Source organism: Schistocerca cancellata, chromosome 10 (genome assembly GCF_023864275.1).
Source record: "Schistocerca cancellata isolate TAMUIC-IGC-003103 chromosome 10, iqSchCanc2.1, whole genome shotgun sequence".
NCBI classification, from domain to species: domain Eukaryota; kingdom Metazoa; phylum Arthropoda; class Insecta; order Orthoptera; family Acrididae; genus Schistocerca; species Schistocerca cancellata.
This window is the reverse complement of record NC_064635.1, coordinates 21,054,319-21,074,102: the sequence shown is the minus strand read 5'-3', so window position 1 is coordinate 21,074,102 and position 19,784 is coordinate 21,054,319. Positions and strand designations below refer to the sequence as shown.

At 39.6% G+C, this 19,784-nt stretch overlaps 1 protein-coding gene across 1 annotated transcript in view; it reads right to left on the bottom strand.

The window, feature by feature from the left end:
* The window catches only part of LOC126106809 (nuclear RNA export factor 1-like), a 140,548-nt gene that overhangs the window by 35,517 nt on the left and 85,247 nt on the right, over positions 1-19,784 (bottom strand). The window contains exons 8-10 of the mRNA XM_049913202.1: positions 8,778-8,887; positions 4,692-4,728; positions 475-716 (exon numbers count right to left, since the gene is read on the bottom strand). Of these exons, the coding sequence (XP_049769159.1) occupies positions 475-716; positions 4,692-4,728; positions 8,778-8,887 (389 nt within the window). The remainder of the gene's footprint in view (positions 1-474; positions 717-4,691; positions 4,729-8,777; positions 8,888-19,784) is intronic.

The following is a 19,784-nucleotide window of genomic DNA, read 5'->3' as shown; positions in this document are numbered from 1 at the left end:
AAACTGTCTTGGCACTGACCTCCAAATACTGTAATATGAAGAAAATCAGAGGCCCATTCCCTTATGAGATATACACTTGAGAAGTGATTTTCTATCACTGTGGAGAGCAGTGTGCTGTGGTGGCTTCCTGCAGACAGTACTCCTCATGATGCAGTTGCAGCTTTTGACCTTATAATTCTAGTGCCAACCAGCTTAAATCAGACAACAGATAAGTGTGCCTCTACGGTGGCTCACAGCCAACAAAAACACTTACATCACACTTTGTAAGTGTATCAATCCTTGGAAAGTTTTCAGATTGTGTTATAATTTCATATTAGAGGTGAGATTGTACAATTGCATAAACAATAACTGTGTAAACTAGGAAGTAATAAGACGTATGATTAAATTCAGCAGAGATTCAAACAAACTGCATTAGACATGGAATAAAAGTTGTCATTTTATTATAAAACACTGATTTTTTTCTTTTTACCATACCTATGGCTTGTACTCTGTCCCGGTGGATACACAGCTGACAATGAGAAGAGTGCCTCCTCATGGTAAGCATCGGCCAATGGCAGGCGAGATTCTGAGTCGTAAACACCGTAATACTGCTCTAAGAACGCCTGCACGAGTGTACGACCTTGTTCAGAGCAAGCAAAATGTGCTTTTGCAAGGGGAATCTTGGCCTCTTCGTCCTGAACGTCAAAGAGAATCGGTGGCGGTAGCTCCGTCCCGTCCTGTATAAAAAGAGTACGTATAGACATTTTCCAACTAATCCACAACTTGAGTGAGACTAATGTTGAATGTTACCCACACTTATAACTGTCAACTAATTACAGCACACAAAACACTTCTTAAAAATCTCTAGCACAAAAATTGGAATAATATGGCAAAAAAGCATATCACTCAGTGCTTAAGGTTCACAATGAAAATGAGCAAGAAAATTACAAAGTCCCTGTTTACAGAAAAAAGTCAAAGATGCAGTTTTCTTAGATCACAATTTCTTTGTGTGAGCCTGATATCTTTTACTCTGTAGTACCTCTCTTTAAACAATTTTGAAAACTGTCCAACCTCTCACTATTAACACAACACTAAATTCTGACTACTCTATTTTGGCCAGTGACTATTTTTTCTCCAGTACAAGTGGTAACGTCACACGACAGCATATGGCAAGTGTGTTTCTTGAACTTTCATTTCCCATTTACAGAATCTCTTGTACTAGTACTAAAATGTTTCTGCAGTTTAATATAAGCAGTCTCCATAAATGAAGCATCTGCTGTATGTAGTATTTATTATCCCTTTGTACAACACAAAATGAAAATTTTGAGCCTTTCTAAAATAACGAACAGGTAATATACACATCCACTGAGAACACGGTCCGAACGTCACGTTACAGAATCACAGTGTGTAGTTTCCGAGAATTAATTTTTACATGAGGAATGTTGTGACAATGCATATTCTATACTCTGGGATGCAGAAGGAAATTTCCAAGAGTACCAGTACGTTGCAACAGAATGATAAAATAAGTGATGGGTAACTTCAAAGTTGGTGTAATCCTTTTAATCTGAGACCACTACTAAGAGGACTTGCATTTCAATGACACTATTAATTAATTCAAGCCATCTCATTTCATTCAGTTTTACATGGCTCAATGCACTCTGTTCCATACCATGCCACCTCACTCACACCTAACCTTGGACCTCCACTTCAGCAACCCCAGTTGCTAACTGATCTCACATGTGACCACATAAGAATGATACAATGGATTAAACCTGTCCTCACACAGAATCCGAATTCCCAAATAACTTTCATGCAAATAACAAATTCCATGTTACTGTACTAGATATACACAAGCATTTATTCTTTTCCTTGAAAAGAGAAAAGGGGAATGTTGAACTATAAGAAATGTTTCTTCAAATTCTACAATGGTGCAGTATCTGCGTATACCTTGTTTTTTAAAACTAAACTCGTTAAAGTTATAAACAATGTAATACTGATCATTTTGTGTTTCAAAGCCTACTGATGTTAATGTTAGTAATAACCACCACAGCTGTATTTAGGCATGTTTATTATGTCACAACTAGTTTTGCTCAAAAACCGTCAAGTGACCTGCAGTGGAACAGGAAGGGGAAAAAAAAATTATGCTAAAAGCTACAGAAATACACACAATTAATTACACGCCACTCACACTGGAAATTCGCCAACAATCTTCACAACTAATTCTTACAGAATTGTGCCGATTTCATGTCTCAAGAAGTCTTATTGTCCTACATAAAGTTGAAGGCACATTCTGGAACGTGATGAGCAAACAAACATTCCACGAAGCCTCTGACAAGAGAACAGTCCGCAATGAGTGCTGGGAGCATTAATATGCTGTGCACATTACACAATACACTTCAGGGCAGTTTAACAAAAGCAGTAAACACACAAACATACTGCTCAGCATCCTCGATAACTGTATGTAACTCAAATGTCATCAGTCAGAACATTACGTTCCCTGCACTAACTGTGTGCTGCCCCCATGCCGGCCAGTTGGCGGGATGTATGTATGCCAGTCATGTTTCAAAATGTGTCTAACACTTCGTAAGGCAATTAGACTTATCTAGGAACGAAAACAGCAATATTCTGTGAAAACTAGTTATGAAGATCGTTGGTGAATTATATATGCATATAATTTACTGCATGTATGTTTCTATAGCTTTCAGCCAAATTTTTATTTGGAAGAACGGTGAAACTGTTACAATTTGGGTAATATTTTCAAGTGGTGTAGTGCAACAACAAGTGGTCAAAATATAGTATGTAGTACACACTTTCACACGCATAGTAAAATTTATCAAATTACCAGCTCCAGAAGTCAAATATCCACTTTCAGGTTTGCATCAAGACAAAATTTATGATTTCTAGCATTAAGCTGCAAGTTCCACAAGGAACGTACTTATTTAATTGAACTGGTAGAACGCTTACAATTAGCAGTGAAGCAGTCACTCCGTAACAGAGGTTTTACAAAATGTAAACCAGTTTCCACATTTATATGAATAGTAGTCACAACATCAAAATTTAGGGTTAAAATAGCACACAAGATAATGCGAGGTTATCTTAATAAAGCAATCAGCAATAAAGTGCTGGTGCGTCGCATCTTGCATCAGCTTCAGCATGCAAAGTTGTTTTTTTACTGTGCACATGTTTAAGGGGAGTTGGACCCATTGCAATGCTATGGGTATTATAATTTTAAATATAGGCTTATACGAGGTGCATTCAAGTTCTAAGGCCTCCGATTTTTTTTCTCCGGACTGGAAAGAGATAGAAACATGCGCATTGCTTTAAAATAAGGCCGCGTTCATTGTCAATACGTCCCAGAGATGGCAGCACCGTACTGCAGATGGAATTTTACCGCCAGCGGCGAGAATAAGAACTGTTTTAAATACTTAAAATGGCGACGTTTTCCTTACTTGAACAGCGTGCAATCATTCGTTTTCTGAATTTGTGTGGTGTGAAACCAATTTAAATTCATCGACAGTTGAAGGAGACATATGGTGACGGAGTTATGGATGTGTCGAAAATGCGTTCATGGGTGCGACAGTTTAATGAAGGCAGAACATTGTGTGACAACAAACCGAAACAACCTCGGGCTCGCACAAGCCGGTCTGACGACATGATTGAGAAAGTGGAGAGAATTGTTTTGGGGGATCGCCGAATGACTGTTGAACACATCGCCTCCAGAGTTGGCATTTCTGTGGGTTCTGTGCATACAATCCTGCATGACGACCTGAAAATGCGAAAAGTGTCATCCAGGTGGGTGCCACGAATGCTGACGGACAACCACATTGCTGACGGACAACCACATGGCTGCCCGCGTGGCATGCTGCCAAGCAATGTTGACGCGCAACGACAGCATGAATGGGACTTTCTTTTCGTCAGTTGTGACAATGGATGAGACGTGGATGCCATTTTTCAATCCAGAAACAAAGCGCCAATCAGCTCAGTGGAAGCACACAGATTCACCACCACCAAAAAAATTTCGGGTAACCGCCAGTGCTGAAAAAACGACGGTGTCCATGTTCTGGGACAGCGAGGGCATAATCCTTACCCACTGCGTTCCAAAGGGCACTACGGTAACAGGTGCATCCTACGAAAATGTTTTGAAGAACAAATTCCTTCCTGCACTGCAACAAAAACGTCCGGGAAGGGCTGCGCGTTTTCTGTTTCACCATGACAACGCACCCGCACATCGAGCTAACGTTACGCAACAGTTTCTTCGTGATAACAACTTTGAAGTGATTCCTCATGCTTCCTACTCACCTGACCTGGCTCCTAGTGACTTTTAGCTTTTTCCAACAATGAAAGATGCTCTCCATGGCCGCACATTCACCAGCCTTGCTGCTATTGCCTCAGCGATTTTCCAGTGGTCAAAACAGACTCCTAAAGAAGCCTTCGCCGCTGCCATGGAATCATGGCGTCAGCATTGTGAAAAATGTGTACGTCTGCAGGGTGATTACGTAGAGAAGTAACGCCAGTTTCATCGATTTCGGGTGAGTAGTTAATTAGAAAAAAAATCGAAGGCCGTAGAACTTGAATGCACCTCGTAGTATAAACTCCTTGCAATCCTCAGACACTTTCAATACATATTAAGTATGAAATGAATATTAAAATTGTTTGAGGCAGAAGGAGACAGACACTCTTCCATTACATTTTTTCCATATAGGACTACTCACCAGTTTTAACACTTTTGGAAACCTCTTCCTGACTTCACTGTTGAGGGGAAAAAAAATTGTAGATCTTTCATCTGAACAAGGGATCATCAAATGTGAGGACTGAAACAATGCTAAATAATGCATTAATTTTAATCCACACATACATAAAAACATAATGCACTGCCATTCAACTTTATATTATGAAGGTCCTTTACAATAAACTGTTGCCAAAAAATAGGATTCAATGATTTACACACCAACAGCAACTGAATCACTTACTTCTGTACTGTAATGCTATAATATTATAAAAGATACAAAGTTCTTTTCCCCTTCCAAGGTATGGAACAGTCTAAAGGAAATACACATGAAATCTCACTGGGAGTTAAAATGCTGTAGATTTTCAGCGATTCATGCACACTGAATGGAGAAACATTACAAAAACAATGTAGTTCCATATCCTGGACAAGCAGTCACTGGTCAAATGTCAATTTTACTCCACAAAGCAGACAGTTACAAGAAGCTGGTGCACAAGCAGCATCAGTTCCAAGACATTATCATAAGTGTTCACTTTCATCAACTAACCATTATTTTGCAGTTTCAAATGCAGTATTTTGTATGTACATGTAAATACTTGAATATAATAGAGGGAAACATTCCATGTGGAAAAAATATATCTAAAAAGAAAGATGATGAGACTTACCAAACAAAAGCGCTGGCAGGTCGATACACACACAAACAAACACACAAAATTCTAGCTTTCGCAACCAACGGTTGCCTCGTCAGGAAAGAGGGAAGGAGAGGGAAAGACGAAAGGATTTGGGTTTTAAGGGAGAGGGTAAGGAGTCATTCCAATCCCGGGAGCGGAAAGACTTACCTTAGGGGGAAAAAAGGAGAGGTATACACTTACACTCACACACACACACACACACACACACACACACACACACACACACACACACACACACATATCCATCCGCATATACACAGACACAAGCAGACATTTGTAAAGGTGTGCGTGTGCGCGCGAGTGTATACCTGTCCTTTTTTCCCCCTAAGGTAAGTCTTTCCGCTCCCGGGATTGGAATGACTCCTTACCCTCTCCCTTAAAACCCAAATCCTTTCGTCTTTCCCTCTCCTTCCCTCTTTCCTGACGAGGCAACCGTTGGTTGCGAAAGCTAGAATTTTGTGTGTTTGTTTGTGTGTCTATCGACCTGCCAGCGCTTTTGTTTGGCAAGTCTCATCATCTTTCTTTTTAGATATATTTTTTCCATGTAAATACTTGATCAGCTGTAACAAACGGAGCTGAGGGGACATTCTCACATCTTATTGAAGCACCTTGCTGGCCAGGATACACTTGCAGAAAGGAAGCAAAATGTGATTATTTTTTGAATTTATGCACATTTCAATACAGTATCTGATACAGAAAGTTAGTTCTGTTGAAAAATTTTTGTAACAATGCTGGGATGGGATTATACCATACTGTAGAGGTAGAGATATAAACCACATACATGTATCTGTGAGCTGTGCGAAAGTGGTGGCCTGTGTGTATAACAATGAACAGAACTGATATTGCCACACTGCATGTTGTCACGATGTCCCATATTCATTTTTACATTTTTAATGCCTTTTTTTTCCAATGTCAGCCACAGTCAACATTGGAACAAAAATGCACAAAGCTTGAGTAAGGTTTACTCATTGTACGAAAGTGTAATTGTTTCACTATTTCTGTGTAATATAAGAGACAGTGCCGAGGACAGCTATGTGCATGACACAACAAGCAGTGGAGCCACCGAGAACATAAAAACTGAAGGGCATGGCACTAGGAGTGATCCACTACGTTTGTAACAGGCTGTGAGCTCCAGAGAATACCACATCTGGCTATCAACGAATCATAAAGCTGGCCAATCAAAGAGAGCAGCCTATTCTTATACAGCACTGTCTTACAGTATTGTGGAACGAGGAAAACACTGTTCTGTTGCTCAATTGATAAAATGGGTGTTGTCTTATCTGCTGCTAGAATGGATGCATGTTCAGGAAAGAGCCTAATTTTGCAAGTACTGCAATCAAGTACAGCGATATTTTTTATGGAAATAAGTTCATGTACTACTAGTCTTGAAGTTTGAAAAAAGAATGCAACTCACAATAACCTTTTTGCCAGCTGGTTCAATATTCTCACCAGACAATATTTGGCATGTAACAAATCTACATTGTGTTATCTACAATGACTGCCAAGAAAACTAGAATGCAAACTAAATAATAACCAGTACCATGATACTTTGAGTTTATACCTATTAACTCTGAAGGTAATATGGTGGCAGTAGCAGTGTTTTGCTACATGCTTACATCGATTTATCATAGTAAAACCACAAAACTTCGATGTCACAGCTTGTTGGGTTGTCTTTGTGTAAACAGCAGCTGGAACTCAACAGTGTGACATTCTTACAAGTAATTGCTGCCTGAATGCATGTTACCTGACACCTCATCACAAAACTAAATGGCTTTTTAACACTGTGGATAGCATATTTCTATAATTATGACATACAACACAGGTCGTATTTACTACAATCACTCTCCCACCCCCCTTTTTAAGACAGAATTTTAACTTTTTGAACGACCTTCATAATAAAAAGCGTGAAAGTACTAATAATGAAAATGAAAGAAATAGGCTGAACATAATAAAGCATTTGCCTCTGCTGAACAGCTACTCTTCACTTTTATTTCATATATATATATATATATTAACACAACAGGTAAATGTTAAAAGATCTATTTGTATACATTCAAGCATGCAACTGTCAACAGAGACAGAACAACAAACTGGCTGCAGCACAAAAGTACATATGTGATCATTTCAAGTAAAAGTAATCCTTTGTTTGATGCGAAGCAAGCAGACTTCTTGGTCTTACCAGCACCAACCCGATGATGAGTGTGATGATCGTGCATGCATCTGGGAACCAATTACTGTTAAAACAGAAAACCACTTTCCAAAGAAAATGCTAGACCAGGACAAATATTAAATAAACATAAACAACATCATCAAAAAGAAATGTTTGCCCTCGTATACTCATACACAAAATATTGTTCCATGTTATCAAATCAGTGGTAATGAGCATCAATCTCATGGCAGAAAAATAAATATTGTAATCATATCATTAATAGTAAGATTAAAAATCTACTCATTTTGTCACATAAAAAAATGTCTGATAGTATTAAGTGGACAGATAAAAAAATCTACTCATGAAGCGGCAGCAGAAGAATACACACATAAAAACGAAGTTTTACTTATGCAAGCTTTCGAAGCCAGTGGAACTCTAACCCTCTCCTTAAACATCACCAGTCCTTTTTGTTACCCCTCTTCCTTCCCCTTCAACCCTTCTGCCAGAAGGAGCCACTGGTTCTGAAAGCTGGCATAAGTAAAATCTCTTTTCTTGTATGTGTTCTGCTGCCGCTTGGTGACTAGATTTTTTTTTATCCATCCAATTACATTATATTGTCAAAAATTGATTCCTTTTTTTCTGATAATATTAACATTTATTCATTTTGCAATCAATCTTCTGTCCTGCAACCCTGTAACAGTTCACATGATACATCCTATGTGTTATACTGGCAACCCACTAATCATATCACTTTCATGCACCTGTTGAAATACTAACTTCGGTGATTAATAATATTTTATTAAAGGAAAAGTGCACATAATGCCCAATTTGCTTAACTGCAGAGAACGTGACATTTATCCACTATAAACTCCACAATCCCTATCAACATTACATCACCTTTTGGCTACAACACATCAACAATTTTCCATCAGTACCTCATATGATAGTAGCATCATGTACCCCACCAACACAATTCACTGAATCAAAATTATCTTTCTTTGTCACACACGCCCAAACATGGACATCCTCAATTCCTTTCTTTTCTTGTGCTTAGAGGTTCACAAGAAAGCTTCCACAGAAACTGAACTACATATTAATACCCATGCAGTGCAGTAATCAACAACATCAGGATTACATCCATACATTAACGGCCATCCCTCTACATGTGTTACGCATCAGCCCCTCGTGCAGGTGCATTTCGTATGCACCTACCGCGTCACCAGTGTCATACCTTACATAGGAACTTCTATCCTCATAGCGTCGACACACAGGATTGCCCTCAAGGACTAGTTCCACTAGGCGCAATCCCTTAAGTGCATCCAGCTCAATGATATTACGGATCTGGAAAAAATAGAAATACAACAAAAATGTGAAATTCAAGTGACTGTTCCAAAGAAACTACAAAAATTGCATACAAATTTGTATCGTACCTCAAATCCAACTAAAATACTTCAAAACAATTCCATTACTTAATCCATCATTCAAATTGGGCTTAAATAGTGAAATTCTTATCTTCTACAGTGACTGCAAGTTCAAGTACACAGAGTAAAGTGAAGGTATAGAATTTGGGTCAATTAAATTCAGAAATTTTCTTGTAAACATTACAGGCACAAAATTTTTTGTACCCTCATTGAAACTGTGTGCCAGACCGAGGCTCGAACTAGAGACCTTTGCCCGTCAAGGCAAGTGCTCTACCGACTGAGCTATACTTTCACCAGTACCTCATCTCGTACCTTATAAACTTCACAGGAGTTCTCCTGCGAAACTTGCAAAACTAGCACTCTTGGATGAAAAGATATTGTGCAGACGTGGCTTAGCCACAGCCTGGGAGATGTTTCCAGTCTGAAATTTTTATTCTGCAGCAGTCTGGCACACAGTTTTAATCAGTCAGGAAGTTACATATCAGCACACACACTACTGCAGAGTGAAAATTTCATTCTGTTTACTATGCAAATGATTTCACAACTAATTCATTATCTGTAAGTGACACAGTCAAGAAGGGAAACAGAGTAACCTTCAAAGTAATATAGTTAACCAATATAGGGAAGTTGTAGCTACAGCGACAAATAAAGGGGAATTTTCAAGATAAATACTGCTGAAGACATAGATGAAGTGGTAAACCATTTTAATACTCTACAAAAGGTTTTTTATGGCAGAGAAGACTTAGCCAGCCCCCCCCCCCCCCCAATGAACCATGGACCTCGCCGTTGGTGGGCAGGCTTGCATGCCTCAGTGATGCAGATAGCCGTACCATAGGTGCAACCATAACGGAGGGGTATCTGTTAAGAGGCCAGACAAACGTGTGGTTCCTGAAGAGGGGCAGCAGCCTTTTCAGTAGTTGCAGGGGCAAGAAACTACAGCTGTAATTATTCCCGTGGACATGCAGCTTTACTCTATGATTAAATGATGATGGCATCCTCTTGGGTAAAATATTTTGGAAGTAAAATAGTCCCCCATTCGGATCTCTGGGTGGGGACTACTCAAGAGGACGTCGTTATCAGGAGAAAGAAAACTGGCATTCTACGACTCAGAGCGTGGAATGTCAGACCCCTTAATCGGACAGGTGGATTAGAAAATTTAAAAAGGGAAATGGATAGGTTAAAGTCAGATATAGTAGGAATTAGTGAAGTTCGGTGGTAGGAGGAACAGGACTTCTGGTCAAGTGAATACAGGGTTATAAATACAAAATCAAATAGGGGTAATGCAGGAGTAGGTTTAATAATAAATAAAAAAATAAGAGTACGGGTAAGCTACTACAAACAGCATAGTGAACGCATTATTGTGGCCAAGATAGACACGTAGCCCACGCCTACTACAGTAGTACAAGTTCAGGGTGTATATATGGACAAGGAAAAAAAATTCCCGGATTTCCCGGTTAAAATTACACTTTCTCCCGGGTGAAAACACACTTTTTCCGTGTTATGAAGTGACAGTATATTTTCCCTCGGAACTGTAAAACTTATCAATTCTTTGAATGGTTATGTTTTTACACATGGGCGTAGAATTTCCCGGCACTTTAAAAAACGAAACTCAGGGACGAAAACCCCTTTTGGAAAGATTTTTTTTTTCAGCAATATATACGCTGTATATTTTCGTATGACGAAAGTATAAATTCGAATCCCACCAAACACCGCATGTTACTTTCCGAACCATGTAATCGAGATTGCGATACGCTTTTGTAAGCGAGTCATTGCTCACGTGATCCCGCCAGCCGATGACAGCGGATATTCAGAGCGTAGGACACGTGATGTAGTCCGCTAATAGCAACATCACTGTTAAGTAGTGCGTATACACAAACAGGAAAAGTTAATCAGAATGAGATTTTCACTCTGCAGCGGAGTGTGCGCTGATATGAAACTTCCTGGCAGATTAAAACTGTGTGGCCGCTCTACCAAGCGCTTGCCCGCGAAAGGCAAAGGTCCCGAGTTCGAGTCTCGGTCGGCCACACAGTTTTAATCTGCCAGGAAGTTTCAGGAAAAGTTAATGTTTTAAATTAATATACATAGTGTTGCTACAAGAAAAGCAAAGCTTTCACGTATAACATTGGTCTCTAAGATTAATAAGCTGCAACAGAAGCTAAGCTTTCACATATAATGTTGATTTTTGTTGCCCGTGTTACACTTTAAGATAAATCGCACAAATGTGCCAGTAAAATTTTTAGTCGAGTCCAGTGAATTGTTCTCAAACTTTTCCACAAATAAATTAGCTACCGCAGAGGAGCGAGAGCTTCCCGTAGCACTACATCAATTTGCTCATAATAACGACACGATTGTCTGATCTGGGCTCGAAATACTTCTAATGGCTAGTCATCAAACGCTCTGTGATTTAAGGAATTCATCGTACATTCTCACACGTAGTTCCACTTGCGAAAACCTAAATTTACTTTGAAAGTAACGTTTTTCAAACCACCATTCGCAATTTTTCCCGCGACTTGTTAGAAATAGGTTTGTTTCAGCAGTCGTCAGAAAGAGCCAGATAACAGGCGCCACCGCGCTTTGGCAGCTACTATGACGCAGGAAGACCGTATGTTCGTATGTGTAAAACATGAAAAGATCTTATGTTATGTCATAAAAGAAAAGAGGCAGAAATATCGTTGTCTAATACTGTGTAAGCTGTTAATACAAACTGGTGTGGTTTCTCGATCTGATTACGTCTATTTTGTCACTGTCTGCTAGATAAAACAAAATAGGTCTTTCTAACACCGGAGAAATTGCAACACACACCAAATAAACGAGACTGTTTTGGCACAAATGGTCATTTTTATAACATGACATAATATAATTCACGAAGACCAACATAAAATGCCTATTAGGCCCACTACATGCAAATAATTTAATGTTAGAAAAATAGTTTCACATTTCATTCATACGCCCCAGTTTCTCGAGTATGAGATCGAATAGTAGTAGTACGAGATTTTTACTTAAATTTGGAATCCTCATGTTCTTCCCTAATTGGTGTGATGTCCCCGTTTCTTCTCCTTCCTCGTTCTTAACAAACAATCTTGTCATGACGAATTCTGGAACTATTTCTGCCTTTGTCAAAATTTAGTCGCCGGTTAACTTCACTAACCCTGCCAGAATCACCGGTTTAGTTATCCCTGATTATTCTCCGGTTAGGTGTTGTTATGTTCGTACAAACCACTTTCCGCGCTACTTCCAGAATAGAAGTTAACCGGCTGCTAGACGGGGACTGTACAACTGGCCCTTAATAGTGTAGCGATCTGGCCAAAAATTTTCTGACAAAATTTCATTTTCTTGGATACACCGCGAAGATAATACGTAATCTTTCTTACCTGTTATTCCTGTTAGTCGTTTATTTCCACTCTGGTAGTCTGACTCTATGGATTTCGCTAGTAATTATAACAAAGCTGATCATTCCAAACCCAATCAACCACATAATCAGACAGCGGTTGGCGTTCATTCGTTCGTCTTTACTCCGCTCAGCTCATATAACCCGGTCCCCTTTTGCTTGCAGGAAAGTTTATTTCTAGATACGACGAGGATTCCCCCGACAGACATCACGTACGCTAGGCACGCATTCAAAAATTAACTTATGATTTATTCAGAAATCAACTTGCGGAGTGTGTTCAAAAACCAACAGGGATGCGTTTCAAAATCATTAGTAATCGGTAGACCAACGTGCGCTGGATGCTAGGCTCCTTGTGAAACATGATTTTTTTCTTCTCAAGAATATGAATTTGGCGCCCCCTCCTCCCCCCGCAATTGTCATTCGGGTCAGATACATCGGTTTCCCCGCCACTCAACTGCGCATGCGCATGAGCCCGCTCGTAACTGCTATAACAAATCTAGTTAAACAGTTGTGACGTCACGCTCATCGGAGACATTTTGTTCTTATGAAGCATTGCATGGTCTTCCTAACGCCTTTGACACATTTTGCTGTTGGCAAACGTTTGTATGAGCACTGTGTTTTGTTGTTGTATATGGCACATTTCCTTTGCAATTTATGTTTTATTTTCATATTTTTTTCTCATTCACCTTTTATTGTTGTAGTGTTATTCTGCAGTAGCGGGATAGAGTAATATCCTTTATTAGAGTATCGATTCTTACCAGTCAAGATTACAAAAATTTAACTGAAACCTAAAATAACGAAAAATTCCCCGAATTCTAAAAAATTCCCGCGTTCTTCCCGGTTTTCTCCTGGATGAAAAAATTCCCGGGTTTTTCCCGGATCTCCCGGTTGTCCTGGGTCGTATACACCCTGAAGTTTATATGCCAACTAAATCTGCAGATGACGAAGAAATTGATGAAATGTATGATGAGATAAAATAAATTATTCAGGTAGTGAAGGGAGACGAAAATTTGATGGTCATGTGTGACTGGAATTCGATAGTAGGAAAAGGGAGAGAAGGAAACATAGTACGTGAATATGGACTGGGGGGAAGAAATGAAAGAGGAAGCCGCCTGGTAGAATTTTGCACAGAGCATAACTTAACCATAGGTAACACTTGGTTCAAGAATCATAAAAGAAGCTGTATACATGGAAGAAGCCTGGAGATACTGACAGGTTTCAGATAGATTATATAATGGTAAGACAGAGATTTAGGAACCAGGTTTTAAATTGTAAGACATTTCCAGGGGCAGATGTGGACTCTGACCACAATCAATTAGTTACGAACTGTAGATTAAAACTGAAGAAACTGCAAAAAGGTGGGAATTTAAGAAGATGGGACCTGGATAAACTGACTACACCAGAGGTTGTACAGAGTTTCAGGGAGAGCATAAGGGAACAATTGACAGGAATGGGTGAAAGAAATACAGTAGAAGACGAATGGGTAGCTTTGAGGGATGAAGTAGTGAAGGCAGCAGAGGACCAAGTAGGTAAAAAGACGAGGGCTAGTAGAAATCCTCGAGTAACAGAAGAAATATTGAATTTAATTGATGAAAGGAGAAAATATAAAAATGCAGTAAATGAAGCAGGCAAAAAGGAATACAAACGTCTCAAAAATGAGACCGACAAGAAGTGCAAAATGGCTAAGCAGGGATGGCTAGAGGACAAATGTAAAGATGTAGAGGCTTATCTCATTAGGGGTAAGATAGATACTGCCTACAGGAAAATTAAAGAGACCTTTGGAGAAAAGAGAACCACTTGCCTGAATACCAAGAGCTCAGATGGAAACCCAGTTCTAAGCAAAGAAGAGAAAGCAAAAAGGTGGAAGGAGTATATAGAGGGTCTATACAAGGGCGATGTACTTGAGGACATCATCGACATCATCATCATCATCATCATCATCAGCATCATTTAAGATTGATTATGCCTTTCAGCGTTCAGTCTGGAGCATAGCCCCCTTATAAAATTCCTCCATGATCCCCTATTCAGTGCTAACATTGGTGCCTCTTCTGATGTTAAACCTATTACTTCAAAATCATTCTTAACCGAATCCAGGTACCTTCTCCTTGGTCTGCCCCGATTCCTCCTACCCTCTACTGCTGAGCCCATGAGTCTCTTGGGTAACCTTGCTTCTCCCATGTGTGTAACATGACTCCCATCATCTAAGCCTGTTCGCCCTGACTGCTATATCTATAGAGTTCATTCCCAGTTTTTCTTTGATTTCCTCATTGTGGACACCCTCCTGCCATTGTCCCCATCTACTAGTACCTGCAATCATCCTAGCTACTTTCATATCCGTAACCTCAACCTTGTTGATAAAGTAACCTGAATCCACCCAGCTTTCGCTCTCATACAACAAACTTGGTCGAAAGATTGAACGGTGCACAAATAACTTAGTCTTGGTACTGACTTCCTTCTTGCAGAAGAGAGCAGACCGTAGCTGAGCACTCACTGCATTAGCTTTGCTACACCTCGCTTCCAGTTTGGAAATGGAAGAGGATGTAGATGAAGATGAAATGGGAGATATGATACCGCGTGAAGAATTTGACAGAGCACTGAAAAACCCGAGTCGAAACAAGGCCCCGGGAGTAGACAACATTCCATTAGAACTACTGACAGCCTTGGGGGAGCCAGTCCCGACAAAACTCTACCAACTGCTGAGCAAGATGTACGAGACAGGCAAAATACCCTCAGACTTCAAGAAGAATATAATAATTCCAATCTCAAAGAAAGCAGGTGTTGATAGATGTGAAAATTACTGAACCATCACTTTTTAGTCACAGCTGCGAAGTACTAATGAGAATTCTTTACAGATGAATGGAAACACTGGTAGAAGCTGACCTCGGGGAAGATCATTTTGTATTCCGTAGGAATGTTGGAACACGTGAGGCAATACTGACCCTACGACTTATCTTAGAAGAAAGATTAAAGGAAAGGCAAACCTACGTTTCTAGCATTTGTAGACTTAGAGAAAGCTTTTGACAATGTTGACTGGACTACTCTCTTTCAAATTTTAAAGGTGGCAGGGGTAAAATACAGGGAGCGAAAGGCTATTTACACTTTGTACAGAAACCAGATGGCAGTTATAAGAGTCGAGGGACATGAAATGGAAGCAATGGTTGGGAAGGGAGTGAGACAGGGTTGTAGCCTCTCTCCGATGTTATTCAATCTGTATATTGAGCATGCAGTGAAGGAAACAAAAGAAAAATTCCGAGTAGGTATCAAAATCCATGGAGAAGAAATAAAAACTTTGAGGTTCGCCGATGACATTGTAATTCTGTCAAAGACAACAAAGGAGTTGGAAGAGCAGTTGAACGGAATGGACAGAGTCTTGAAAGGATGGTATAAGATGAACATCAACAAAAGCAAAATGAGGATAATGGGATGTAGTCGAATTAAGTCGGGTGATGCTGAGGGAATTAGATTAGGAAATGAGACACTTAAAGTAGTAAAGGAGTTTTGCTATTTGGGGAGCAAAATAACTGATGATGGTCGAAGTAGAGAGGCTATAAAATGTAGACTGGCAATGGCAAGGAAAGCGTTTCTGAAGAAGAGAAATTTGTTAACATCGAGTATAGATTTAAGTGTCAGGAAGTCATTTATGAAAGTATTTGTATGGAGTGTAGCCATGTATGTAAGTGAAACATGCGACAATAAATAGTTTGGACAAGAAGAGAATAGAAGCTTTCGAAATGTGGTGCTACAGAAGAATGCTGAAGATTAGATGGGTAGATCACATAACTAATGAGGAGGTATTGAATAGAATTGGGGAGAAGAGGAGTTTGTGGCACAACTTGACAAGAAGAAGGGACCGGTTGGTAGGACATGTTCTGAGGCATCAGGGGAGCACAAATTTAGCACTGGAGGGCGTGGAGGGAAAAAACCGTAAAGGAGACCAAGAGATGAATACACTAAGCAGATTCAGAAGGATGTAGGTTGCAGGACGTACTGGGAGATGAAGAAGCGTGCACAGGATAGAGCAGCATGGAGAGCTGCATCAAACCAGTCTCAGGACTGATGACCACAACAATAGAAGACTTGGGCACCTAAACAGGGAAGGCATGCCATTATTAAAGGTTAAGTTGACAGGAATGGAAGATTGTGGTAAATGTAAAAAAAATGGTGAAATATATGTAGAAGGAAAAGAGACAAGCTACCCTTTAAGCCTAGCAAAAGCAGAAGTACAGATGTGCAGTTATTAATGTGTGGATGTTTCTGAACCGATGAAATGTGAAGCTATGAGAGGAAGTCATTATTTTATTACCTTTCTGGGCAACCATTCAAGATGAAACCATGTTTATTTTTTAAGTTATAAAGATCAAATGAGTGATATTTTTGAGAACTGTTGTAATATGGTAGGGGGAGAAGATTAGAATAGTCAAACAAATGTGACAGTGTATATCAATCAAAAATTCAAGAAACATTTGAATGAAGTTGGAATTAGACAACCAAACAGCCATCAGATACAGTCCTGTCCAGAATGGAGATGCAGAGAGAGCAATAGGACTATTGTTGAAAAAGCAAGAAATAGGTTAAATGATGCTGGGTTATTTAAATGCTTTTGGGGAAAGGCAGTGTCAACAGCTGTGTATTTGATCAAGCCTACTAAAGTGGTAAAAAATGGAACCCCCTACGGAGTGCGGACAGGGAAGAAGTCAAATCTAAGCAACCTGAAAATTTTTGGATGCGAGACTATGGTACATATCCTGAAACAACTGAGGAGAAAATATGGCCCGAAGTCTAAGAAAGATATTTTTGTAGGCTACTGTGAGGCTTACCAATACATGAACCGTACAAATAAGAAGATACTGACTGGTAAAGATGTATTTCTAGAGAATAATGAAAATGTAATAAAAAGAGGACCACCAAGACAAAACAACCACTTCGTTACCATTGTCAAGTTCAAGAAACACTAATTCTGGAAACAAAATAGACAACGAAGAAGAGGAAAAAGAGGATGGCAACAAACAACGCATCGATATAGTCTATGAAGATGGAATTCTAGAGGATGGAGAAGAGGAAGAAAGCATTTCAAGACATTCTTTTGGTGCACCTAAACCTAAAGAATATCCTGATTATGGAATGTATATAGTCCAACCTTTTAATGATGAACCAACAATGGTTGGAGAGTCTACGAGTGGTCTGAATTTCCGACTATGGAAAGCAGCCATGGAAAGAGAATTGGAGTCATTTATCAAAAATGAACCTTTTGAATGGCTCAAAATATCAGAAAGAAGAAAACAGTTACAATCACGATGGATGTTTAACATAAAAAAATCCTGTGAGTGTAGCAGAAAAAAATCTAAAGCACGACTTCTAGTCAATGGATGTTCACGAGAAGAAAGGTTAGACTACAGAGGAACATTTTTGCTAGAGGTAAAATACAGATCACTTTGACACTTTTTAGTCCTGGCAATAAAAAAAAAGATTTACTAATTCACCAAATGGATGGCAAGACAGCTTCCTTAAATGGGAAATTAAATGATGAAATCTACATGATCCCTCCAGCACAAGCTGGGGAAAAAAAAATCATCTAGAAAAACGGAAGATTTGGCAACTGAAGATAAGTATTTATGGATTAAAACAAATTGGCCCTTGCTGTAACACAGATGTCTGCGCAAAACCTTGCTAAAGATGGGCATGAAGCAATCTAAGACATATTGTGGTCTCTATTATAGATGAAATGAAGAGGTCACAATGGCTATGAACGTTTTCTACATTCTAACTAAAGATGAAGAACATATGAACAATTTTAAGGGACAATTAAAAACCAAATTTAACATGCATGATTTGGGAGTGATAAAACAATACTTAGGTATGAGGTGCGCGCGCGCGCTATGAGGGGGCGCGCGGGAGGTTTGGAGGTTGTTGTTGAGGTGGTGGTCAGCGGTACTCCAAAGCGGGAGTAGGAAATGAGCAAGGTGGAGAGCTTTTTGAGGCAGCATTGTGCATGTTGCTCTAGTTCCTGGAGGGCAAGATTCTCAATGTGTGTTATGGGTTATAGGAATTTGGGATTGCGTAGCAGGAGAATTTTGCGGATGGAGAGAAGGTACCACGGGGAGTTTTGGGGTTGGTTGATATGGTTTTGCCGGACTATGTTGGTGAGGGCTAAGGACTGGCAGAATCTGAACAGGAGGAGGTCATTGTGCAGCAGCCAAAGATGGGAAATTTTCTGGTAAGGCCATTGGGGGGGGGGGGGGGGGGATTTCATGAGACACTGGGTTCTAGCTAGGGATAAGGAAACTTATGTATTGACGCAGGTGGAAGGAGCACAGATCCATGGAAAACTGCGAAAAATTATTGTAAATAATGTGGTCACTCCCATCATGCATTGGTGCTGCTGCTCGCAGTGTGGCCTCAGTTGCCTGAGATGGCAGTTTCTCTCTCTCTCTCTCTCTCTCTCTCTCTCTCTCTCTCTCTCTCTCTCTCTGTGTGTGTGTGTGTGTGTGAGAGAGAGAGAGAGAGAGAGAGAGAGAGAGAGAGAGAGAGAGAGATCTATTTTTGATGAACGCCTTACTGGCTGAAAACTTTATTTGTGACAGTCTTTCTGTTGTGCCTATCTACAACTCAGCATCTCCGCTATATGGTGAGTGGCAACTTCCCCTATCATAATACTGTTACATTCCATCCTGGATTTTCTATTTTTTGATACTTGGATGTGAAGATTTTTTAAAATACGAAAATAGAAGAGTTATTGCAGACCAATCATCATACACAAAGAAAATTTTGAAAAAGTTTGGCATGAGTGACTGTAAACCCATTTCTACTCTGATGGAACCAGGAGCCAAGTTAACGACCAATGCAGAAGATGTACAGTTCAATGAAAATGTACCATATTAAGAGGCAGTATGAGCCTTTTGTATTTGTCACAAAGATCAAGGCCTGATATTGCTTTTGCCACAAATGTTATAACCAGATTCTGCAAAAGCCAGAGAGAGAAATGCTCGAAAGCCATTAAAAGAATATTTAGATATCTAAAAGGACCAACAGACTATAAATTAAGATATTGTAAAAAGGGAAATAAAAAAAAATCGCGGGCTATAGTGATGCAGATGGTGAAGGGAGTTGGACAACAGGTCTTCCACTACTGGATGTTGTTTCAGATTAATGGTAGGACTTATGTCCTAGTCTCATAAAAGGTAGCTTTGAGCTCTCTAGAAGCCGAGTATGTGGCTCTGTCAAATGCAATTCAAGAACCATTGTGGTTCAGAACTCTAAAAAAGTGATATAGAGCCTAATATCTGTATGGAACCCACTAAGATGTTCTTTGACGACAAGGAAGCTATACACTTCGATAAAAATAATGTTACTAGTGCCAGAATCAAACACGTAGACATAAAGCACCATTTTGTTTAGATCAGATTCAGGTTTTGCCTAGTCAGGCGATGCG